This window comes from Bos taurus, chromosome 3 (genome assembly GCF_002263795.3).
Source record: "Bos taurus isolate L1 Dominette 01449 registration number 42190680 breed Hereford chromosome 3, ARS-UCD2.0, whole genome shotgun sequence".
Classification (NCBI taxonomy): domain Eukaryota; kingdom Metazoa; phylum Chordata; class Mammalia; order Artiodactyla; family Bovidae; genus Bos; species Bos taurus.
Window position 1 is genome coordinate 29,697,236 of NC_037330.1, and position 25,743 is coordinate 29,722,978.

At 39.3% G+C, this 25,743-nt stretch overlaps 2 protein-coding genes across 15 annotated transcripts in view; one reads left to right on the forward strand and one right to left on the reverse strand.

Moving 5' to 3' along the window:
* Positions 1 to 10,405, forward strand: part of PHTF1 (putative homeodomain transcription factor 1) — an 83,170-nt gene extending 72,765 nt beyond the window's left edge. For 2 of the 8 annotated variants that reach the window (XM_059884746.1, XM_059884745.1), the window contains exons 18-19: positions 4,364 to 5,105; positions 7,981 to 8,062. In XM_059884746.1, coding sequence (XP_059740729.1) covers positions 4,364 to 4,396 — 33 coding nt within the window. In that variant the 3' untranslated portion in view covers positions 4,397 to 5,105; positions 7,981 to 8,062. Of the gene's footprint in view, positions 1 to 4,363; positions 5,106 to 5,327; positions 6,384 to 7,980; positions 8,092 to 8,710; positions 8,815 to 8,901; positions 9,010 to 9,707 lie in introns of those variants that run through there. The other 6 variants (XM_059884739.1, XM_059884738.1, XM_059884740.1 and 3 more) reach the window with 6 other exon arrangements.
* MAGI3 (membrane associated guanylate kinase, WW and PDZ domain containing 3) overlaps positions 6,051 to 25,743 on the reverse strand; it is a 259,275-nt gene continuing 239,582 nt past the window's right edge. For 4 of the 7 annotated variants that reach the window (XM_005204131.5, XM_024989434.2, XM_059884664.1 and 1 more), the window contains 5 exons: positions 19,488 to 19,590; positions 18,620 to 18,746; positions 17,535 to 17,678; positions 10,588 to 10,726; positions 6,162 to 9,078 (listed from right to left, as the gene is read on the reverse strand). In XM_005204131.5, the coding sequence (XP_005204188.1) occupies positions 7,982 to 9,078; positions 10,588 to 10,726; positions 17,535 to 17,678; positions 18,620 to 18,746; positions 19,488 to 19,590 (1,610 nt within the window). In that variant the 3' untranslated portion in view covers positions 6,162 to 7,981. Of the gene's footprint in view, positions 9,079 to 9,698; positions 9,785 to 10,587; positions 10,727 to 17,534; positions 17,679 to 18,619; positions 18,747 to 19,487; positions 19,591 to 25,743 lie in introns of those variants that run through there. The other 3 variants (XM_010803185.4, XM_059884665.1, NM_001192746.1) reach the window with 2 other exon arrangements.

Genomic DNA, 25,743 nt, shown 5'->3' on the forward strand with positions numbered 1-25,743 from the left:
ATCCCCTGTCACACTTACATACACATACATATGTTAATGAAAACGAATAATCTCCATGTAATTCCTGCTCATTAAGTTACCCACTTTGAAGAATCTCTTGAGGCAAATAGAAAGCACACAGATCTTAATGATAAGATTTTGTGAATGTTTGAATGGGAATAATTAAGAAACTTTATTATTACATGTGAAGTATGTACATGCAAAATCAGTGTATCATTTATACATACCCTTTTATGGCAGGAAGATTTTTGAGGTTTAAAGATGAATTTCTCGAGTCCAGGGATTGAGTTCAGACCTTTCTGGATTTATATCCTTGGCTCTGCTACATATTAGCTTCATAGTCCAAGGCAAGTTACTTAACATTTTTGCACCTCAATTTCCTCACCTGTGTAATGGGGATAATAGCTACCTAATAGGGTTGTTAAGGTCAAACGAGGTTATCATGTAAGGTACTTAGCATAAAGTACTTAACCCTTGGTAAATCCACAATAAACATTTGTAATTACTGTTTAAAACCCTTTAAAAATCTTTTGCTGACAGATTTCCTAACTGTGAAGATAGAAACATAGAGGGCAAGATAACTGAACTAGAAGTGATTGCCAAAATTTTGCAGCCATTCTAAATACTGCGTGAGAGTTACAAATTTTTTTTTTTTTTCTATAAGTAAAACCCCTTTATAGTGATTTACCTTTGGAAGGAACTGATCTGTAAAGGCACTTCAGTGTTTTGACAGGTGACTCATAGAAATCATGAGTAAGAACAATTATCTCGAAGCCAGGATTGAGCAGCTCCATGCAGATTTCAGGTGAAGAAAGTAGATGCCTTTATCTTTTTTCTCCTACAAAAACACTGTTCTATTTTTATTTGAATTTTTTACACATTGAATTCTTTAGCTTAAATGCAGTATTTAAAATTGTTTACTCCAGTGAGTTGTTTCATTTATGGTTTTGATGGTTTGTAATTGGTTTAAGTGATTTTTCAGGTGGGTAATTTTTTCTGTATGTGTACTTGCTCATGTCAGAACCTTGAAAATCACTTTTTTATCTGCACTGGGCCCTCATGGTGGCACGCAGGCTCTTCACTGCAGTGCTCCGGCTTCCTCTGGTTGCGGTGTGTGGTTTTCCCCAGTTGCCGCTTGCAGGCTGTCTCGCTGTGGCACGTGGTCTCTAGAGCACGTGGGTTCAGTAGTTTCAGTGCGAGGGCTTAGTTGCCCCATGGCAGTTGGGATCTTAGTTCCCTGACCAGGGATCAAAACCACATCCCGTACATTGGAAGGTGGATTCTCAACCACTGGACCACCAGGGAAGTCCTGGGAATCATTTTTGATTCTCGCCTTTCTCATACCTCACCTCCAGTCACCAAGTCTTTGAATAATTATCTTTTAGATGTTTTTCTAATCAGTCCATTCTTTTCCATCCCCATTTTTACCACCCCCATCTAAGTTAATATCTTCTGTTTTTGAACAGGATTCTGCTTTTCTGCTCTTAAATATACATGGCATCCCTCTTTCCCATACCCACCTATTCATCTCAAAAACTCATGTGTATTTTTTGAAACGCTAGTCTCATCATTTAGAATTTACCAATGGCTTAGTATTTCTTTGAAGGTAAAAATCTGAAATCTTTTTAGCAAGGTAGATAGGCCTTCCTTGTTGAGAAATATTTTTGAATCTTTATGTTTGAAAGACTTTTGCTGGGCATAAAATTCGAGTTTTAGGACTGTTGTTATTCTACTGCCTCCTGAGTTGCATTGCTTCTGACAAGAAGTCTGTTGTCATTCTCATCTTTGTTCCTCTGTGTATAATGTCTCTTTTTTATAAACTCTGGCTACTTTTAAGGTTTTTATCTTTTTCATTGAATTTGTGCTGTTATAATGTGTATTGCTGTAGTTTGGGTGTGTGCGTGTGCTTGGGATTTGTTGCACTTACTGGGCCTCTTGATTTATAGTTTTCATGAAATTTGGGAAATGTTTAGCTGTTGTTTTAGAAAAATTTACTTTTTAATTGGTGGAAAATTGCTTTACAATTTTATGTTGGTTTCTGCTATATAACAGTGTGAATCAGTCATATATGTATATCCCTTCCCTCCTGAGCCTCCCTTTTCTCCCCCTACCCCTCCAGGTCATCACAGAACACCAGGCTGGGTTGCTGTGTTATTAAAATGTTTCTGCACCCCATTCTCCCACCTGCTTCTGAGATTCCACCTCACAGATGTGTCAGGCAGCTTGAGGTTGTCCTGCAGCTTACTGATGCTCTATACAATGTCCCAGTTTCCTGTCTTCAATTTTGGATAGTTTCTGTTGCTATGCCTTCAATAATCTCATTTTGCTGTTAATCCTACATGGTGTATTTTGTCTGCAGAAGTCTGATACTGCTCTTTTGTTTTTATATCTTTTATGTCTGTCTTTAACATGCTCTTTCTTTTCTCTACATTGCTTTCATAACGTTTATAATAGAAATAGTAAATAAGAACATTAAAACAGCTATCATCTATGTCATTCTGTGGTTTTTTAAAATTGATTTATTTTTCTTCTCATTTTGGGTCATTTTCCTGCTTCTTTACATGCCTTAGTAATTTCTTATTGGATGTGAATTTTACATTGTTGGGTGTTGGGGTTTTGTGTGTGTGCCTCCTTTATTCTTGAGCTTTGTTTTAGAATATAGTTAAATTATTCAAATAGTTTGATCATTTTAAGGCTTGCTTTTAAGCTTTTGTTAGGAAGGCCAGAGCAGCCTTAAACCTGGTGCTACTTTTTTCCACAACTGATGCAATATTTTTCTGAGCACTCTACATGATGCCCTCTTCATGATGGGGTTTTCTCAGTTTGACTGTAGGAACATGAACTATTCCCAGCTCAAGAATTTTTGGCCTGATTCTTTTTGGTGGTCCTTCCCTGTTGAGTATGTCCTTGTGCTGATGCATACTCACCTGAACACTTGAACTCGCAGCACATTTTTTTGAGCTCTCTCCTCTCTATGCAGCTGTCTTTTCTCTGGTACTCTGCCTGCTAATTCTAGCTGTTCTGCTGCTGCTAAGTCGCTTCAGTCGTGTCCGACTCTGTGCGACCCCATACACGGAAGCCCACCAGGCTCCCCCGTCCCTGGGGTTCTCCAGGCAAGAACACTGGAGTGGGTTGCCATTTCCTTCTCCAATGCGTGAACGTGAAAAGTGAAAGTGAAGTCGCTCAGTTGTGTCTGACCCTCAGCGACCCCATGGACTGCAGCCATCCCCAGAATGCAGGAGAGTACCTGATTCCATAATAGGTATATAATGTAAATGTGTAGAATGAATAGACTTCAAGTAATTTACCATTTATGCAGTTTTTGGTTTTTTTCTGTTAGGATGGAAGAGTTGTACTCTTTGTGCTTCATTTATTCCTGTATGGTAATTTCTAGAAACTTGGACTTTTGATCCACCAAAAGGAGTAATACTTTAGGATTTATCTGTTACTGAGAAATTAAACCGAGCTGTAAAAACAGAACTAGATTATGCCATTCATACATTTGATTGAAACAGTCATAACCATAGATGGATAAGAAAAATACCTGTTCACTTACTTTTATAATTTGTTGTTTTGGGAAAGAGTCTGTCTCTTAAAATTGCCATGGAGGTATAACTTCAAACTTCCTAAATATGTACATTATGCTTCATGTATAATAAAACCACTTTGAAAAGTTGAATAACCAACTACTTTCTTAATTGGGGTATGGTTTTCTTGATTTTCAGAGACAAGTAGAAAAATTCTAAGTACCAGAATGTCCTACAAAGTAAAGGTTATGGGCAGGTCTGTTTTTGGTTCATTGTATCTATAGGTAGGGCTTACAGGTGGTGCTACTGGCAAAGAACCCACCTGCCAATGCAGGAGACATAAGAGATGTTGGTTTGATCCCTGGGTCAGGAAAATCCCCTGGAGGAGGGCATAGAAACCCACTCCAGTCTTCTTGTCTGGAAAATTCCATGGACAGAGGAGCTTGGTGGACTACAGTCTGTAGGGTCACAAAAGGTTGGTCACAACTAAAATGACTAAGCATGCGTCTAGAGGTCAGCGAACCTGTGCACTCTACAAACAACTCTCTTTCAAATTAATAAAATTCATTTTAGAAATGTTTTAGATGTACACACTCTATAATGGGGCAAATTGGTCTAACTCTCCAAATACAGTGTATGACTTGGGATTATCAGGAAGTAAATTCATTATTAAGAAGTAAACTCCAGGAGATGGTGAGGGGCAGGGAGGCTTGGCGTGCTGCAGTCCACAGGGTCAGAGTCAGACACGACTGAACAACAAAATTCGTTAAACTTAATCTCGTCTATACAGGTATTGACTAGTTTGGTCATTTAAAGTAATCCTTTGCTTCTTGCAGTTATTGCTGTGCATCTTGAATAATGAAGTTTGAATTTCACAAATGTGCAATAATTCCATACCTTTCCTGCAGTACATCCTGAGCCTATAAGCTGTAATAAGGTATTACTCAAGGTAACAATTACTGTTTTATATTAAGGACAAAATAAGCCTCGACTTGTGTTTTCACTAATAGTTCGCTTGGCTTTAATACAAACATTGTATAATAGACAAATACCCACAAGATTCTTTGGAAAAATATAGGTTCAGGCTAAATTAAAGCACTTGGCTATGTTTTTGTGTTTTAATGTATATATGAGAAAGGTTGAGTTCTTTAGCAGATAAATTCTACTCTTCATAAGCCTTCATACTCCTCTCTTACACTTAAGGTTCTGCTTGCACAGAAACATTGAAAACATATCCAAGTTAGTGAATATCTTAAAACTAATTCAATTAACTGAAGCAAAGATTATAGAGTTGATGTCATAATTATGCTGTGCTTTAAACCAGTCATTGTATTGCTGATAAACCTTAATAGCATGAAAAATAAAGAGCTGCCTAAATAAGTAAATCTGTTATTGTTTAAAAGTACAAGCAGTTCTTAGCATTGGAGCATGCCAGGATGATGTGAGAAGTTGCTCTGATGAATCCTTCATGCCAGACTGAATCGTCACGTTTTGTGACTGAAGTCTGTTCACACCAGCGTTCCTAGTTCTTGGCGCTCACTCTGGACCAGACTTCAGCCTAAGCACATCTCTGTAGAGGTCAGTAGTTAAGACTGTCACACAGTTTAATTTGGGTATTCCTTGCTTTCTTAAAACCCCATTCTCTTTGAATGTTGGATGTAGTAATCATGAAACTCTTCATTAGTCCATGTTGAAAAGCATTTGACTTTTTCTACATGAAAACATCTGACTATTTAAAAAGGAAATGATCAAGATGTGCTCATGTAGAAATAAGAAAAATCACATGCTTTTCTATTTCAGAAGTCTTGGACACAGGAGTTGACTCTGTGCAGAGGCTACTTGGTCCCAAAAATTTGATGTGAGTTAGAAGACAACAATATTACAGGCTGTTACTGATTTCTCTGGAAGACAATGTGATGCATCCCAGAACATTTTTGCTGTTGTGGTCAGTTCACTAAAACAACAAAATGATTTTGGTGCCACTCTGTGGGCTTCGTTAAGACACACATCTCCATGATGGAGCTTGGAAGCCAGAGGTTTAGGGTTTATTTTCAATATGAGTTGATGTAATGGTGGGTTCAGGAATTATTTTTCTCAAGAGTATTCAGTTAACCATGGTCTTAAACTAGGTTTCAGGCATTATTCATATCAAGAATTTCAGTGAAGTCAAGTCAAAACACTTCACTGTATAAGTAAGTACAACCTGTAGTAAACAAAATGATTTAAAAAATACTGTGAAATGCCACACAACCTGATGAAACAGCATTTGTGGGAACTGGACTTACATTGCTATATCCATTAGAAATGTCTAATAATTTCTAGTAACATAAGTACTTTTCTCTCCCTGACAGTGTAAGAAAGGATTGGGGGCAGGCTAACAAATTATTTACACAAAACTACAATGAAAGGTATGAAGGAGGTATAATGATATTCAAGTCAAACTAATTTTATCTCTAAATACATTTAAAGTTTAAAAGTATAACTATACAGGTAAAGTCATCACTCTAAGAGTCTGCCTGATTGTAGGACTTTGAATGTTTGTTACTCACAAGGATAAAAATCTGAGGACTCAGACCATGATGAGAATTAGCGCCACAAGCAGAAAAACAGTAAAAAGAAATGCAAGTCGTGAACTGATTTTTGTTTTTTTAATATCTATATAAAAAATAACGAGCGATTTACAGATCTCTTTCTCTAATCAGAACCTCAAGTGTATATATAAAGGTACTGTACAATATATAAACATTTACAACCAGTACATCCATATTTTGCTTAGCATTCCAAGGCCACATTGCTAAGTCAGTACAGAATCAGTACAGTGACCGGTTACTTAGAGAGGAAAGAGCCACATCAAACTGACAACAGATGACGTCAAAGTTATGTCACAGTTAACAATAAAAATAGGATTTTTATCACTAATTGTGGACTATAGGGAAAATAAATCATTTCTGTGGTACTAAATTCTTAGCATTATCAAGCCTTCTAATTTGTCTCTATTCAAGTAATTACAATAGGTAGGTAAATATAGTTCTGGATGAAAAGGGGGTTTCAAAAAAATCTCACTCTGGGAAGAATGTCTTATCTACAGGGGCTTCGGTTGTTATATTAAAGAATTTCACAGTCAGATTCTGAGAGGGAAGGACCTGAACATGATGTGTTTCACAATAACAAGATGAACCGAGGGTGACAGAACAACAGCGTTCAAATACTCCAGAAAATGGTTTTATTCTGAGAATGTTCCTTTATTTATAGATGCTACCGAATGCTAGTTTTGGGGGCTGAAAAACCCGGATCTGTTTTATGGAGCTAAAAACTGTTAACCACCTTCCAGTAAGCATCTTTAGTTAGACCTTAAAAAAGAATTCTGAAAATTTGTACAAGCTAAGCAGATGTTTACTGTCCTGTTTTTAAATAAGTTAATATAGCTAGAAATTAAATAAGATCTCGTAATGTCTACCACCACGTCTGTCCTCAGTTGCTGAGCTAGTCTCAGGTAAGTTCTGCTTCTACACACCTGCTGCCAGATGGTCCTTCATCTGGCAACAGACTGTGAAACTGGTTTTGTGATTTAAGTCTCTCTTCAAATATATAGTATGTATTAATGACTAAATGACTTAGCATTAATAGTTCAATCAAAATATCCAGAAACACAAATTTAGATTTCAGAAATTTCAAATAGCAATAAGTGATATTTCCACATGCCCCTTGGTGGTGTCATAATAAAGTAACAAATAGAAGGGTGAACTGAGATGGTTGATCAATTAGGGTTGGATGACACAGTTCATCTGTAACATCTTTAACAGTTATTTAAATGCCCTACCCAGCCGAATTATAATAAACAAAATCGTAAGAAAGTCAGTATTTGACTACATTTTTTTTTTCTTTCCAGTAGTGATATTTGGGAGTTTTATTTTTAAACGGGGACATCATCAGTAGCTGTTAGGAAAGGTAACTGCCATCTTTAATAATGAGTTAACAATCTCTTCTGCAAGGGCTCAAATATTTCTGTCTGTAAACATGCAACATGCTATTGAGAATATCAACTTCCAAGCCAAGCCTACTTTTTTCATTACTGTGGAAATAGCTGAGTGAGAAGGATAAAGTAGACATGATACAGTAGATAACTTGGCACAAATATAAAATGAGTTGTAACCACGTTATGAATGTCAACATGTCATTTGTTCAGACACTCATGAGGACGAGCTGGGTGTCCTGAGCAGGGCGTGTCCGATGAGCACTGGGATTCAGCTCCTCCTGAGCGCAAAGGGGGACAGTGGGCTCTTAGCAATCCTACAGGCCCTTCATGCAGCCTAGGTAACCTGATGCTCAAATTAAAATGTCCTTATATGTGCTTCAGAATTTTCGGAAAAAAAGATTTTGGTGGGGGTGGGGGGAAATGCTGCTTTTTTCTAAGAAAAGATTGCAACTTGTTTTTCTTTGTTTTACACTAAAGGTCACAGCCGCTTCTCAGCCACCCCAGTGGCGCCTGCGGCTCGGCTTGCACTTGGTACCTTCCAGGGCCCTGGAGTTATTGGTGTTTTCTTAGCGGGAGAACCACTTTCAGGTTTGAACCCTCCGCCCTCTTTGTTTTTGTCAGCCACCTCAAGTTCTTTTCTTTTGTGATCTTCCGTTTTGCTTAAAGCCATTCTTTCGTCAGGTTCCTGCTTTAGCTTCTTCTCTGATATTCTGACATTTTCTCCTGTTTTATCTTTACTAGAACTCATCTGTCCGGAGGTTGCTTTCTTGCCTCTTTCATTTTCTGGTATTGCCCTACTAGTAACGTTGTTAGTCTTTTTGGATGGAAGAGACCTTTCATCCACTCGCTTGCTTTTTTTCTCTGGAGACCTGGTTCTGTTTTTTCCAGGCTGACTCAGATTTGTGTCTCTCCCGAAAACACCTGATCTTTCTTTTGCGTCTGAGATCTGCTCAGCACTGTCGCTAGCATGGCCCCCTGCTCTTCGACTCGCATTTGACTGGTCTTTGCTGCCTTCGGTTTTTTGCTGCTTCTTTGGGCTTGAAGACCGTCCCCTGCTTTTTCCACAATGATCCTGTCCAGAAGCTGTCCCAACGCCGAGCTGACTGCTTTTATTCTCGCCTTTCCTGGGGCTGAGCGAGCGATCTCTGGGTCTTCTTTTGGGGTCATTTTTCAGAGGACTGGGAATCTTTCCTGCATGTTCTTCCAGATGTTGACTGGCTGACTTCTTGGGACTAGCAGACCTGCCTCTTGGTGTGATCCCGTTTTCTGCTTTCAAGAGATTTTTCTTATCACCATGCCCATGACTGTTAGGTGGGTCCCTTTTATTCACATTTTTATGAAGAAGAGACTTATGTTTTATATCAGACTGATTTTCATTTAAAGTGCTTTTCTTTTCAGGCACAGTGTCCTTTAATTCTTCTGCCTTTTCACATATCTGAACTCTCATCAATGATTCTTCAGTTACTGGCACATGAGACTCTTCAAATATGGAAGCAGAGTGCGAAGGTGGGTGACATGGTGACTGTTCATCATAAATCACATTGGGAGATGGAGGGCTATTAGTGTCCCAGTCACCTAAAAAAGTGATTTTGAGAAGGACATTATTAAATTTTAGAACTATAATAGGAACAATTAAGTTTTGAACTTTGATATCCATTTGAATTTTACTGACTGCTTAAACAGACTGAGTATTTTATAAAGTTCATGTATATCTCTCTATATAAATGGCAGATGTATACAGACAACTGTACTTGTACATGAAAGGTAGGCTGTTTCTTTTATATATATATATAAAGTAAGAGCATTCGTTTTTCTAATTACTTTTCATAAGTACAATAATATATGATGTGTAAATTCTTTATAAGTAGTAAAAGCCCAATAAAAAGCTTAAAAGAAATAACTAATAAAATTGGACCAAATTATCTGGTCCAAGCAGCTTACTAATTTAGCTATTATTGATGGATATAGCTTAAAGATTTGCCAAAATCCACTAATAAAGGAAACCAAACTATGGTAACCAGAATGGAGTTCATGGGCATTTGTAAATAATTCTCTTGCATTAAGCTGTTAAATTTAATGTCAAAAGGAAACTGAAAAGTGCAGAAGATAGAAGTAGATGTATTTAATAGCATCATTTTTAATTAAAAAAAAAAAAAAGAAGGAAGTGATTTACAAGACATGCAAATTTACCAAATCTTTTTAAGGAAAGACCAAGAAAAGCCCTGAAAGCCTTAATGTTGCTCAGGTTTCACGTAGGAGCACAGACCGGAAGGAGCCAAACCTGAAGAAGGAAGAGAAAAAGCCTAGGACTGTGTAAAAAAATACATCACAGCGCAGTTAGCAAAGATGTCACCGGGGACGTATGATTTACAAGCAGATGATGGAAGGTGATACAGTCAGAGAATTACAGCCTGGAAGGGGACTACAGGAGATGATGTCTGCACTCAACCCACAAGCTCTCCGGGGAGGAAGGACGCTGGAGGGGCCGAGGACCAGTGGGTGGTACTGTACGCCAGTGCGCTCAGCTGGAAAAGGGTGGCTTCTAATACTGTGAGACTTCAGAAACACACAGTGAACCCAGGGAAGTTTAATATCAGCACAGGACTACAGAAATGGTCCCAGGTCCAAATCTTTGTCTCCAGGTACCGCTATAGGTAACTTATTTTTGACAAATGACCAGAAAAGCCTAAGGTTCTTACTCTGTTCCTTAAGAAAGAAACTCATCTTGCTATAAGGAAAAAAGTAACATTTGAAGAGATTTTAAATGTTTTTCATGACATTAAAATCCTTTGCCTCTCATTCTTATTTTCTCCAGGCACATTTCTCTGCAAAAGCAACTATATTTTCTGTTGAAAGCAGCTTAACATATATCCTGTTGTAATAAAAGTCCTGTATGAAGTCACTTATTTTGTAATATTATAATTTATAGTAACTATGCTATGTAACTAACTTTAGATGGTTCTTGTGGTTACCTCTGAATTAGCTATTAATAGTAAAATATCTGTCCCTTCCAAATAGTTTTTTTTTCCTTCTGCTGCCCCCTCCCTGACACCCTCTCATATACAGGCAAGCTACTTTACTTACCATGGTCAGGTATCAAGCCAGTTCCTGGCCTCAACAGAAGAAGAACTTTATTTCCACCAGCCTGAATGAGCTCAATTGCTCTAGTATGCGTGATGCCTTGTGTGGGTTCCCCATTGATTTCAACAATCTGGTCACCAACCTAGGCAGGAAATATTCACAGAAACAACAAATGAAATGATACATCCTTCTTCACTCCTGTTCTGTCATCCCTGCTGCTGCTGCTAAGTCGCTTCAGTCGTGTCCGACCCCGTGCGACCGCATAGATGGCAGCCCACCAGGCTCCCCCGTCCCTGGGATTCTCCAGGCAAGAACACTGGAGTGGGTTGCCATTTCCTTCTCCAACGCATGAAAGTGAAAAGTGAAAGTCAAGTCGCTCAGTCATCTCCAACTCTTAGCGACCCCATGGACTGCAGCCCACCAGGCTCCTCCGTCCATGGGATGTTCCAGGCAAGAGTACTGGAGTGGGGTGCCATCGCCTTCTCCATCTGTCATCCCTAGAGCCACCCAACTCTGCTGAAGAGCTCTCATTTGTGAAATATTTAACTTGTGCATGGTGCTGTAATGCTAGAGTTGAGGAGTTGGACAGGTGGTAGCAACAGGAAGAGACAATGTCTGGTTTTATTTACAAAATGAAAGTTTATATGCCTAGTAAGCAGGATCTGGGCATCTTGAAACCAAGAATCAAATTCCAAGTTTTCAACCAAAGCTTAAGTGGTGGGAGAGGTGAAGATCTGACCCACATGGTCCCACAGAGCTACCTCTGATTAATCTGCCTGTGAAGGTCCAACTTTAGCTGAAGATCCTAAAACCTAGGAAGGTGGCTTCTCATCTTGGAAGCCTCTCCCGGCCTCCAGGGAGAACTGTCCACTCCTTCCTTTGTGTTGCCACTACACTCTGTACACGTATGAGGCATTACATAAATGACACGTTTCTAGATATTAAAACTAAGAAAATTCAGCTTGGAGAAATTCATCCTACTATGAATACTTGTTTAAAACCAATTGCTGGCTTACACTAAATGCCTTCTGTGTACAATGATTTCCCTAGAAAACAAAAGCTCAGATCAACATAAAATGCCTCCAGTACCATTGCTATTTACTAGAAATGTCTGTAGTTATTTGAAAAGGAAAAGTACAAATGACTGAAGTCTAACTTTTTCAAAGGACCAGCTTAAAGACAATGATGGTAATGATTTTAAAATACAGTCGATTTTAAACTTATTTCAAGGTGACAAGCAACTGAAGGTACTGGTCTCAAAACAGAAAATTTGAACAATGGACAATTACTGAAATTCCAAAAGGCAATTCAAATATTTGCAAGAGCTGACTAAAACAATGCAGAAATAACAGAAGAGGAGGCAGTGATTAAATAACAAAGGTGGGTAGGACAGCTCTGTATCCACAGCTGGGGCAGAGCACAGTGGCTTAGAAGCTGGGTTTTGGAGGCATTATAATGTCTGTGGTTCACTTCTGGCTCCACCTCGTCCTAGCAGAGTGGTCTCATGTTCCTGTTAGGTGGAGATAACATTTGTACCTCCCTCCCTCCTGGGGTTATGGGGAGGATTTAATGAGATAAAAGCATGGTTATACAACAAGCACAAATGTTAATTTTCAAGTGATCTATTTTTTGGTAAAAAAAAAAAAAGATTTAAAGTGTATTAGGATGAGAAAGATTTAACTGTAGATTGCAGCCCATTCTATACAATGCAAAAAATTTTCAAATAAGACTATAGAATAGTTTTATTGCAATTTATAAAAAAAAAAGTGATAAATGGAAGATCTCACAAGACAGATGGATTTAACATACAAAGTAGAAAAAAAATCCAAAAAAAAAGCCAGCCAAAGAAAGATGATAATAAGCATAATAGGATGAAGAAAAGTAATAAACATAATTCATAAAATTCTTATATCCAGAATAGGTATATAAGTGAAAAAGTCAGTGCCCAGATTTCCTTTAATAAGTGATTAGAGAAAAGTCATTTTCATGAGGAAACACAGATGATGAATTAGCACCAGATAATTAGGGAAATAATTCCTCTGATAATTAGGGAAATGAAAATTAAAAGTAGATACTATTTGGCGCATGCTTTGGGTACATCTTGTAAAAACATGATTGAGGTTATAATTAGTTTCAATTATAGTCTTTGGGTTAAATTCTCTGTCCAAACCTGCATATTCCTTATTGTTTCAGCATAAGTAAACTGCTATAAAACTTGTAATTGAACAACTTTGCCACCAGATGTCATCTGTGTTTAAATTAGGGTAACGGAGAGGAGGCCCTCACAAGGGGGAAAGTTCTAAACTGGACTATACAAAGCTAAGGATAGAAAAATCACATCTTTGGGAGGGAAATGTAACCATTCTTATAATTTTGTTACTTAAGAGTGAAGTAAGCCAGAAGGAAAAACACCAATACAGTATACTAACACATATATATGGAATTTGAAAGATGGTAACAATAACCCTGTGTACGAGACAGCAAAAGAGACACTGATGTATAGAACAGTCTTATGGACTCTGTGGGAGAGGGAGAGGGTGGGAAGATTTAGGAGAATGGCATTGAAACATGTAAAATATCATGTATGAAACGAGATGCCAGTCCAGGTTCGATGCACGATACTGGATGCTTGGGGCTAGTGCACTGGGACGACCCAGAGAGATGGTATGGGAAGGGAGGAGGGAGGAGGGTTCAGGATGGGGAACACAGGTATACCTGTGGCGGATTCATTTTGATATTTGGCAAAACTAATACAATTATGTAAAGTTTAAAAATAAAATTTAAAAAAATTTTTAACATGATAAGAATATAAAAAGTGAGGAATACACCTGTTGATAAAAAAATTCAAGGTCAGGTTTTTGTCCTATTGAAAAATAGAACTGTGGGGGATACAGGAGAGGAGAAGAGAGAAATGAAGAGAGGAAAAAATTAGGATAGGAAAAAAAAGTATTCTTTAAAAAGCCACTTTAAGACAGTCTTGCAATTTTTAAAACATCCACTAAAATGTATTAAAATGACAAAATATTTTTAACAGATTGCTTACCTTATCTTGCAACCCATTAAGAAACTGTATGCCTCCCAAAGAAATTGAGTCCAGCGACATGAGCCGTGGCCTGACACGAAGGCCCACAGACCTGGCTGAGTGACAGCAGGCCTGGGTCCCCTGTGGCTGTGACTTAGTCTCCCTGAGCCTCAGTTTTAATCTCTGCAAGTGGGGGTAATGCCACCTACCTCACAGTTTCTGTGAGACTAAAACTAATACAAGTGAAAACATGTGGTCTGGAAGATAACAGTATCTAAATCTGTTTCTGTTCTACGTTAAATATTTCCATCTATTCCCTAATATGAACTTTTCCCATTCGGTTATTTCTCATTCCCTTAGCCCAGAACCTTTTTTATTCTCTCTAAATCTTAATAAGGTTTAAGGACCAGCTGAAGACTCACAAAATTTACAGATCCTCTCAACATCTTTCCATCTGTATCAAGAGTTAACAGTTTCTTGCTTTAGGGAATTACACTATTAAACTTTATGAAGGAACAAGCAAACAGTGTAAGGCCTATCTACCCAGTGAAAGGTCCTGGGAGTTAAATAGTAAAGAAATTCTCTCATTATCTAGAAATATAAACTCTGCATTCTATGCTTTCAGTAAAGATGTCTGGCGCGTCTACTATCAGTGTTTAAGGCACTGCCTCAGGTGCTGAAGATACTGGAATAATAGGTACAGGATACAAAGCACAGTGTCAGCCTAACAGAAACGATGCAGGGGAAGAGGTGAGAGGCCAGAGCGGAAGGCAGGCAGGATGCCCAGGTGGCTCCACGCGCCAGTGTCAGCTGGAGGTAAACGCACATCCTTTGGGGAATTGGTCACCCAAGTAAGCTGTCCTTTACAACAAAGCTCCTGTCATCCTTACACCAAGTCAAGATTTTGATAATTTAGTAGCCAGAAAAATAATTCTCTGCAAAGCTGACCTATTAGAGGTCAGAATAAACCCAGGCATAGCAGTAATAGCTTGTTTTCTTTTGTTTTCAAATTTCAGAGCTTTTTATATTAAAGCTGACTTAATCGCAGAATTCTAAAGCTTCTGTTCATTATAAAGAATAACATGTTTTAGAAGTAGACTTTGAATCCTTGAAGGCCTCCTTGCTTGCCTTTTATTTAGTGAGATTGGTGTATCTGAGTTGAAACCAATATTTCAATTATATCCTAGTTTTTGGCTTAATTGAATTGTGATATAATATACAATGTATATATAATATACAATTTAATAACAAATATATAATAATTTAAACAACTAAATGCTTATTTTTAAAAAGGCAGGGAGTTGAGAAAAATGATGAAGAAAACCAGAAACAAACATGCCATCCCCATAAACAGTGCCTCAATCTGCTGTTACTAAAACTTGAAAGAAGTTTGCTTGGGCCACGTATTTCACATGTAGATCTACATTTTGCAGGTTAGGAAACTGAGGTTCAGAGATGTTACCCAACTATGCACAGCTGTAAGGTGGCAGAACTAGAGTTTGATCCTTGTCCTGTCTGATTTCCAAACCATGTTCTCCCCACTTTATTAAACTGTCTCTATAGGAAAGTGAGATGCTAGGGCTTCCCCAGTAGCTAAGATGGTAAAGCATCTGCTTGCAATGCAGGTGACCCAGTTTTGATTCCTGGGTCGGAAAGCTCCCCTGAAGAAGGAAATGGCAACCCACTCCAGTATTCTTGCCTGGAGAATTCCATGGACAGAAGGGCCTGGTGGGCTATTAGTCCACAGAGTTGCAAAGAGTCAGACACAACTGAGTGACTAACACACAGAAGAAAGTGAACTGCGTTGAGCCAGCAGCTCAGCTTTGGCCACACTAAGACTCTGGCAATCAGCCCTCTCATTGCCATCAACACCCTCCAAGCTCTGCTTCTGCTGCTCTGCATTCTCACTCTCCTAGTCTTTTCTACCTTCTCTAGTTCACTAATGATAGGCCTTATACAGAGTCCTGCCCCAGCCCACAACTCTCCAAATCCTCTCCTATAGTGAACTCACCCATGGAAAAGGTGTCAGTCATCACTTCTGTCTGGGAAACGACAACCTGGAACTTTACCTCTTGTCCTAATTGCCAGGTAAATATTTACACCTGCATAACCGGCTGGTCCTTCAACATGACTACAGCTTAGTACATTATCAGTCTTTCTCCCACTGGCCTCCCTGATGGTTTTCTTACAGTGCAGACAGGATGAAGCCTCTAAGCCATCCTTGACTCTTTCTTTTCCTTCATCCTTCACTCGTGTAATACTTGTCTGTCATCTGAACTGGGCTTTTCTTCATTAACAGTTGATCCCACAAGCATCATTTAACTTCTATCCAAAGTATTGGGTCAGCCAAAAAGTTTGCTTGTGTTTTGCTGTGAGATGTTACGGAAAAACCAGAACATTCTGGCCAACGCAGTATTACCATCCAAGCTACATGCCCACCACCAGGACTGGACGCCTAAACGTAGCTAAGCTATCCCCTCGTCCTTCCGACACTCCCAGAGACCGATTTTATCAGTGTATTGCTCTGAAAGGAACTCTGGTGTTAAAAACCTGTGACTTTCCAGTGTCTTGGGCCTACATATTGGTGACTAATCTACTTCATATTCCCATTTTCTTCTACTGCCCTGTGTATATTCTAAATAGCCTCTCTGTAAACTTGACCACTTGCAGTCCCCTGTATACGACGTGTACTTCCTTCCTTTTGCTAATTTCTTCAGCCTGGAATGTTTTCTTACTCTCTCCCTATTAAAATCCTCTCAAACTGTCCAATGCCACCTATTGTATGAAATTTTCTCTACTTGTACTCACCTTTCTTTGAACTAACAAAAGTCTAGTCCTTTAGAGAAAGGATGGTATCTTGTTTGGGGGGATTACTCTTCCTCCTAACTCACTGAGTAGCATATATAAATTCTTGGGTAAAGCAGACACTTAATACATGTTTATAAAATGAGTCCTGGGAGTGGAGCAGTGATATGGATAATGAACACTCCAACCACCCAGAAGACTTTTCTGATTGTTATTAGAATATACCATCTAATAATCTGCAAGGGAGGGTCATTTGCCTTTCTAGTTAGCTTACTTAGTTTAAAAAGAAAAAGGAAAATAAAAATTCCTCTTTTCCTGATGCCTACCAGTAGTAGGAGGAGGAAGTCCAAAGCTCTCTTGAAGTCACAGAAGGCTTTTAACACAAGAGTTCCCCTCAAGAGCAATACACTGATAAAATCAGTCTCTGGGTGTATAAAGATGGATGAGGCAATAGGTAGGGGGAAGGTTGTCCAGATTTTAAACATTTTTACTTATAACCTATCTGAATACCAGTGAATTAACTGTTTCTTTAAAAATTGAGGCCAGCAAATAGCTTCAACGTAAGATTCCTCTAAGTAACAACCGGAGAGGGAAGGAAGTATCTTTTTGCAGATCCATTAAACAATCCATCCTGAAATGTCATGAACAAAAAGGTACAGTGTTTCAGAGAGTCCTACAAATGATGACAAGGTCAGGAGAGTCATGCCCATCAATTTTTGGCTACATCTAGAAGTAGCTAAGAGAGAAAGAAAAAATCCTGGGACTCTTGTTTCTTGGAAGAAGTAGATGATTCTTTTCATCCTGGATTTCCCAGGATGAAAGTATACTTTATTTATTAATCCCTTTGCCCATGAATGTTGACTATGTAAGTAAAATTTATTTTTTCTTACCAAAGTCAAGCTGGTGCAACCAGCCTAACTGCAGTAGAGAAGAGCACCCTGCAAAGAGGAAATGAAATCATGACAAGCATCTGCCTTTCAGGTTTTAATGATGGAAAGACTTGCTTCATAGACTCAAGAGGTTTCTGCATTCCTTTTAATCAACTATTTTCAAAAGTTTCCAGTGTGGAAACTGGGTTGCAGTTTCCAGACCGGAAAAGGATTGCAGACAGAAGCCTACTCACGTGAATTCTGCCGTCTTTGATGGCAGGACCGTCCTCAGCAAGACGAAGGATGAACAGCCCCATGTTGTACTCCTTCCCACCCCTGAGGCTGAATCCAAAGCCCCGGGGGCCCCGCTCCAGCTCCACTGGGTAACAACCGAGGCCCTAGAGAGAGAAGCGTAAGAAAAACAAGTTGCATGGACTGCTTTATTTACAGTTTGAAGAAGGACTACTTTTATGGCTGGAAGAAATGATTTATCCTCTGAATATGCATTTTTATTTAAAAAAATTGAAGTATAGTTAATGTATGATGTTGTTAGTTTCAAGTGCACAGTAAAGCAATTCAGTTATGCATACACACACATATGTAAAACTCTTCTTTTTCAGGTTCCTTTCCATTGCAGGTTATCACATTGAGTGTAGTTCCCTGTGCTACACAGTAGGTCCCCGTTTACCTATTTTACATGTAATAGCATGTATATGTTACCTTAAACTCCAAATTTATCCCCCACTCTCTGCCCCGCTATTTTCTATGTCTGTTTTCTATGTTTCTGGGTCTATTTTTGCTTTGAAAATAAGTTCATTTGTATCTTTTTTGATTCCACATATAAGTGATCCCATATGATATCAATATGCATTTTTGTATTATAAAGAAGGGATGTAAATTGGTTGAAGGGCTACTTGATTTCTATAAATACAGCCTACATAAATTTGAAGGTTACATGTTTTCTCGACTAGTTGGTCAATATACAACAGAACAGAAAACAGAATTTTGGAAAGTGTTTCCTTTAAGTATCTTTTGACTAATTTCCCTGAAAAAAGAAAACAACACAAAAAAACCCCCAATCCTACTTTGATAGCTAAAACACTGCTATTTCTCGGTACTTAACCAAGGGTTCAAATTTCTCCAATAGAAAGTAAACTTCTCTTTCTCTCTTTGCTTTCTCTCGTGGACACTAACAGAATGCCAAACACAAAGTAAGTCCTTAGGAATGATCAAATCTGGGAACAAATTCATCTGAACTGATCTTCAATTAAAATTCATCAGTGTCAGTGACTCAGCCACAGAAGAGACCAATCTGCATCTGGGGGGAAATCTCTGGTACCTGATTGTGCCGACCGCCGACGACCGAAATTGTCGCGGTGTCAGGCTGTGCAAGGTGCTTGTGGTCAGACCACGAGTGTCTGTAGGAAATGGAGACATCTTTTCCAATTTCACCTTCTGTGGCACTTCTACAGGAGAGAGAAATCAAGTCATTTTAAGAACTGAGAAAAAGAAAAACAGCCTAAATGTAAAGGTAGATCAATTTCCTTTCCTTTAAGAGCTGAACCTTACCATTCTCCCTCTGACAAACTGCTATAAAGGCAGACTGTCTGAAGCAGAGATGCCAGGCAAAAACTGGCCATTAACTGTAGCATGGCTTAAAGTCTACCAACACCTCCATGCTGGGTTTTTTTGTTTGTTGTAAGAGTGTCTTAGCACATTTTACATCAAGGAAAACTGCACTCAAGTCACTGAACTGGAGGGCAGATAAGCTGACCCTGTCACAGTGAAAAATGGCTCTCCTGCAGCACCAATGCCCGTGAAGATGCTGAATTTCTGGAAATTTAGTTTTTGTTTCATGGATAATATATTCAACAAAAGAAAAAAATTATGCACAACTTCTGCTCAGGTAAGTCTGAGAAGACAGTAATCCATGTGGGTCTAGGCTTCTCTTCCAAAACTGGAAGGACCAAGGGCAGCAGAGTAGGGGCTAATCCCCACCTGTCAGCAGAATGGATGGTCACCCTGCACCCTGGGCCAAGGCTGGGAAGAGGGAGGAAGGGACAGAGGGATCGGAGGATGGAGGTCTCGTCTGGACCTTACTGGCTGGCCTCTGTATAACTGTGTGGAGATGGGGGTGGGTGGGCAGGTAATGAAAAGTGGGGAGACAAGGAGAGAAAAAAACCAAAACCTGAGAAGAGCAGCCCTACCTGTCCCCAGGTATGTGGTTGGCCTGTGACTGTCCCATAGGCCTGTGCTGCAGGGCTGGGCTTTGCCTGGCGGAGTTTGTTCCTGATGGTGGACCAAGATGCTCTGTTCAAAGGCAAAAATGAAAAAAATAAGAATTTGTACATAAAAATGTGGAGGCTGAGAAGATCTATGAAAGTGAGCCAATAACAAGTCCCCAACGGTAGGGACTGTTGTCTGCAACTGAAATGTTATGTCTTTTCCCCTGTGGCTTCTGATGGATGTTTATGTTTGGAGAAAACAGGAATCATTCTTACTGCACCCACTCTCCCTCTTGCACCATTGTTTTGGTCGCCTTTCCACCCAACATGGAAACAGAAGTGAACAAAGTCCATCATTATTGAGAGGATGGAGCTCTAGGAACTTGTCTTGTAAACCAATTTATGGGTTTCCCAGGCACACTGCTCATAACTGGTAAACTGCCCTAGGTGACAAAGACAGGTTTAAGAATGCGGGAACACAGAGGCCAGTCTGGAAACCACACACATATCCTTAACCTGCACCTTCGATATGGCAGTAGTCATTTCACCTGACTCTAGTGTCAGACACAGACTTAGACAATCATCCTGAGTGTTGACAAATGTTTATAAAGATTTTACTAATTCTGTTTTCTCAGCACAAACGAAAAAAAGAAACATTTGTTTCTGTATCATCCTCAACAGCTCCAGAATTCCTGTTGTTCTTTGACAGATTTCATAACTAAGTTAAGTAGCTGCTTGCATCTAGAATTAGATGCCAATTCATGGGAGATGACAGTTAAAAGACACTCCTCAGGTTGTTCAACTTGCATTTTTAAAGCTGAAACTTTCTAATGTTTTATCACACCAAAATTTCAATTCATGAACTATTTAAAGTATCAAAGAGAGAGAAAAAGATTTCCCTGGTGGCACAGTGGGTAAGAATCCACCTCCCAATGCAGGGGACAAGGGTTTGATCCCTGGTCTGAGATGCCGCGGGGCAGCTGAGCCCCTTGTACCACTACTACTGAAGCCTGTGCACCCAGGAGCCTGTGCTCTTCAACAAGAGAAGAGCAATGAGAAGCCCAGGCACCGCAACGAGAGAGTAGCCCCTGCTTGCAGCAACTAGAGAAGGCCCATACAACACAATGAAGACTCAGTGCAGTCAAAAGTGACACATTTTTAAAAGAGGGAGAACACAGATTAATGATTAAGACCATGAACTTCAGAGCAAGACTGAGGGGGTTTAAGCCAGATCCCATCATTTGCTAGCTGTGTGTTTCTGAACACATAACTTCTCTGTGCTTCTAATCATCTCATCTATAAAAAGGAATTACAGCTACCTCATACGGTTATTAAGTTACTATATGCTAGAACAGTGCCTGGTATATTACTATAAAAAATGCTTCTATTAAAATGATCATTATGGCTATCATCATAATTATCAAAATGATGTGGGCTATATTTCTCTCAAGATGTACACTCTGAAATACTGACCTAACTTGAGCAAAAATGTCCCATGTAGGGGCCATTTTCAGGTTAGAGTATGTAGAAACTGATAAAATCTGAATCTCAGAATATAATGAAGGCAGAAAGGCTGACGTGAAAGACACGGAATCTGAATGGTTAGGAAGCAGTTTCTATGGAGAAAACGGGCTTCAGGGTCACTAAGTGCACTGCTCTTTTATGGCCTGGATTAAGTTGTTTCTCGTCAAAGTTCTTGGGACTGAAAACACAGATAAATAATTTATTCTTATTTAAGAACTTCTTGTAACTGAAAGCATTCTGAAAACACAGGCCAGAGTATAAACAGTGGTGGGAGGACAGTGATGGTATCTGGCTAAGCTGTGGCAGCCCCGGAGGCTTTCTGATGCTCCGACTCTGCCTGCTGGGCTTGTGTGTCTATGTGGGTTTCAACACCATGTACCAGATGTACAGGTGGAGGCCCAACTTTGCAGAAATCATCCAGAGTTCTGTCTTTCCTCTTTAAAGTGAAATGATCCAGGAAGGGAGAGTGGAGCATGAATTCTTTTAATTTTAAATTTTGGCAGGGGTGTGACCTGGAAACTTGTCTGTTGTGCGTTTATTCACTATCATGAATTTAATTTCCCTAATTACCTTAACAAATTACTTACACTGGCCTCCTTAACCCCCAGTCTCATCTTTATTCTGCCTCCTGGACTCCAGGCCCGGCACAGACACTGAAACACGCCACGGCCTTGCTTAGGAACCTAGGGCAACTTTTTATTGCTCCTGAGGTACTATCCAAATTTGTCACCTGGCACTCCTGGCATCACCTGTTCAAAAATGTCATGTCCTCTGTGAAATCTTACCTGGCTCCCTATGCCCAGTTTTCATAGCGGTTACCTCATTATGTCAGAGTTGGGTTAAATACCTGTCTCCTCTGCGAGACTGTGGACTCCTTGACTGCAGGAATCACCCCTCATTCACATTCCTGTGTCCATTATAAAGTCCAGAAGTCCTTTCACCCTTTGCTTACTGGGTATGTCAATTTCTAGTTACCTGTCTCTAAACTTGAGTAGTCATTATAGAGTTGAATTCTGTCATTGTAACTTCATGGCTACTATCGAGGCAATAGAATCTGCTGGGAAATATTACATCTGTCAACGAGATGACTGAAAGATAACTGTACCTTTGTATTAATTAGTCCAACTTAGATAATTTTTTGGCTTCACTATCTTGGCTAGAGGAATGGGTAGGTAACTTCAGAGCAGGACAGTATAAATAAGCTGATCAATTTCAAATTTTCCTCTACCTTCTCCTGAGGATAAGAGACGTCACTGCTAGGCAAAAAGCACCACAAATTGATGCTTATTCTTACAGTTACATGTTGTTTTTTGCTACCCCCTCCAAGGTTAAATAAACTTTCATTAGTATTTCTTTTAATTTTTAGTCCTTCAAACCATCCTATATAACATCTCCAATTTATGTGTAAAAGACATTCTACTTCTCAAAGTTAAATATTTATTCCACGGTATCAAACAGGCCTATGTTTTCTCTGAATTTTATCTGAAAACTCTTCAAATAGTAAAGCAATGGGTTAAGTACATCTTTACCTCAATGAGAAACTTTTCCTAGAGTTTCTACATGTACCTACTTAAGAAGAAGTGTATTCAGAGGGCTTCTCAGATGGATAAACACAAAATTCCACAGTTAAAACTATAGCAACAAACATAATATATTGGCAACCATTTTACCAAGAATAAATAAGAACCTTATGAGAGAAGGTTCTTATGTGTATATATATATGTGTGTGTGTGTATAGAAGAACCTTATGAGAGGTTCTTATATGTATGTGTGTATATATACACACAAATTCTTAAAAATTAGATATTAAAATTATATATATATAATATACATATAGATAATAATAAACCAGCAGAATAGGATAGAGAGCATGATTAAAGAGGAAGTTAACATACAGAAGAGATGGCTCCACAAATCAATGAGGAAGTACTACTATCTAATAGCTGGCACTAGAAAAGCTGGCTCGCTCTAAGAATAAAAACTAGAACTATAAATAAAGTTAGGTTCCAAATGGATTAAAGACCTAAATGCAAAATTAGGAATCTAATAGATGATAATGTAAGAGAAAGTCTCTGTGATATGGGGTGGGGAGCAATACCTTATTTTAAGCAAAACTTCAAAAGTATAAGCCATGAAGTAAAAATGGACTGATTTGGTGACATCTAAATTAAGGATCTGTATAATAAAGGGAGCCATAGTTAAAGTTAACATACAGACGACGGGAAAAGGTATTTGTACTTTCTAAAACTAAATTTGGCTAATGCCTATCTAATTCATAAGGAATCTCTAAATGCCAACAAGAAAAAGACAGCAACTCCACAAGAAAAATGAGTAAAGATTCTGAAGAGGCAATCCACAAGAAAAACAGATGCTCAAATTCATGGGTAAGCAGAGAAATGCAAATTACCTACCAATGAAGTAACACTCTCCATACTGTACCCTAGCCAACTTGAAAGCTGGATAAGGCCAGGTATTGGGGGAAGGGATGTGAAGATAAGGAACCCTCAGTGTTCTGCTGGTGGAAACGTAGATGCCGCAATTACAGAAGAAAATCTGATAGTACAGTACCTGGTCAAAGTAAGCAATTTCTTTGATCAATTCACTCCAATAAATTCTCACACAGTTTTATAAAATACATATACGAAAGTGTATGAGGATAGTTTGTGATAATGTGGAGTGGGAGACAATGTGGATTTGGCTGTCTATTGGGGAGCAGACAAGTAACGAGTGGTAAATATACAGTACGGAGAATGGTCAAGCAGTTAAAAGCAATCAATACGTTTACCCAGCAACTTGGATAAATCCTGAAGGCACATAATGCTCTGATAACAAAAGAACAAGCAACCAAAGAAAAGATCAATGAATTTAGACTATATCAACGTTAAACTTCTGTGCATCAGGAGACAATATCAAGAAAGTGAAAAGATAAGCCACAAAATGGGAGAAAAGACTTGCAAACCACTTATCTGATAAGGATCTAAAATCAGAATATAAACCTTATAATTCAACAATAAAAGAAACAACCCAATTAAAAGTGAGCAAAGGATCTGAATAGACATTTCTCCTAAGAAAGATATGTAAGTGACCAACAGCATATGAAAAGACAATCTCAGTAGTCACCAGGGGGTACAAACCAAACTGCCGCCTCACACTCACTACAAGGGCTCACACACACAAAACTGCCGCTTCACACTCACTAGAAGGGCTTGCACACACAAAACTGCCGCTTCACACTCACTAGAATGGCTCACACACACAAAACTGCTGCCTCACACTCACTAGGAGGGCTTACACACACAAAACTGCCACTTCACACTCACTAGAAGGGCTTGCACACACAAAACTGCCGCTTCACACTCACTAGGAGGGCTTACACACACAAAACTGCCGCTTCACACTCACTAGAATGGCTCACACACACAAAACTGCCGCTTCACACTCACTAGAATGGCTCACACACACAAAACTGCCGCTTCACACTCACTAGAATGGCTCACACACACAAAACTGCTGCCTCACACTCACTAGGAGGGCTTACACACACAAAACTGCCGCTTCACACTCACTAGAATGGCCCACACACACAAAACTGCTGCCTCACACTCACTAGAATGGCTCACACACACAAAACTGCCGCTTCACACTCACTAGAATGGCTCACACACACAAAACTGCCGCTTCACACTCACTAGAATGGCTCACACACACAAAACTGCCGCCTCACACTCACTAGGAGGGCTTACACACACAAAACTGCCGCTTCACACTCACTAGAATGGCTTACACACAAAACTGCTGCTTCACACTCACTAGGAGGGCTCACACACACAAAACTGCCACTTCACACTCACTAGGAGGGCTTACACACACAAAACTGCTGCCTCACACTCACTAGGAGGGCTTACACACACAAAACTGCCGCTTCACACTCACTAGAATGGCTTACACACAAAACTGCCGCTTCACACTCACTAGGAGGGCTTACACACACAAAACTGCTGCCTCACACTCACTAGGAGGGCTTATACACACAAAACTGCCGCTTCACACTCACTAGGAGGGCTTACACACACAAAACTGCCGCTTCACACTCACTAGAATGGCTTGCACACACAAAACTGCCGCTTCACACTCACTAGAATGGCTTACACACACAAAATAAAATGGTGAGGATGTGGAGAAATTGGAAGCTTCATACATTACTGGTGGGATTACAAAACAATGCAGGTGTTGGGGAAAACAGTTTGGCAGTTCCTCAAAAAGATAAAAATGAGTTACTATATGACCTAACAATTCTACACCTAGATATATACCCAAGAAAAATGAAAACATATATTTGTACAAAAATCTGTACACCATTGTTCATAGCAGCATTTTCCACAATAGGAAAAAACCCAAGTGTCTATCAAATAATGAATAAATAAGCAAAATGTATATACACATAATGGGATGTTATTCTTTAGTCATAAAAAGGATATGCGTGTGTATGTTAGTCACTCAGTCATGTCCAACTCTTTGCAACCCCATGGACTCTAGCCTGCCAGGCTACTCTTTCCATGGAATTCTCCAGGCAAGAATACTGGAGTGGGTAGCCATTTCCCTCTCCAGGGGATCTTTCTGATCCAGGGACTGAACCCGTGTCTCCTCCACTGCAGGCAGATTCTTTACTGTCTGAACCACAGGGAAGCCCAAAACGGACATGCTACAACACAGA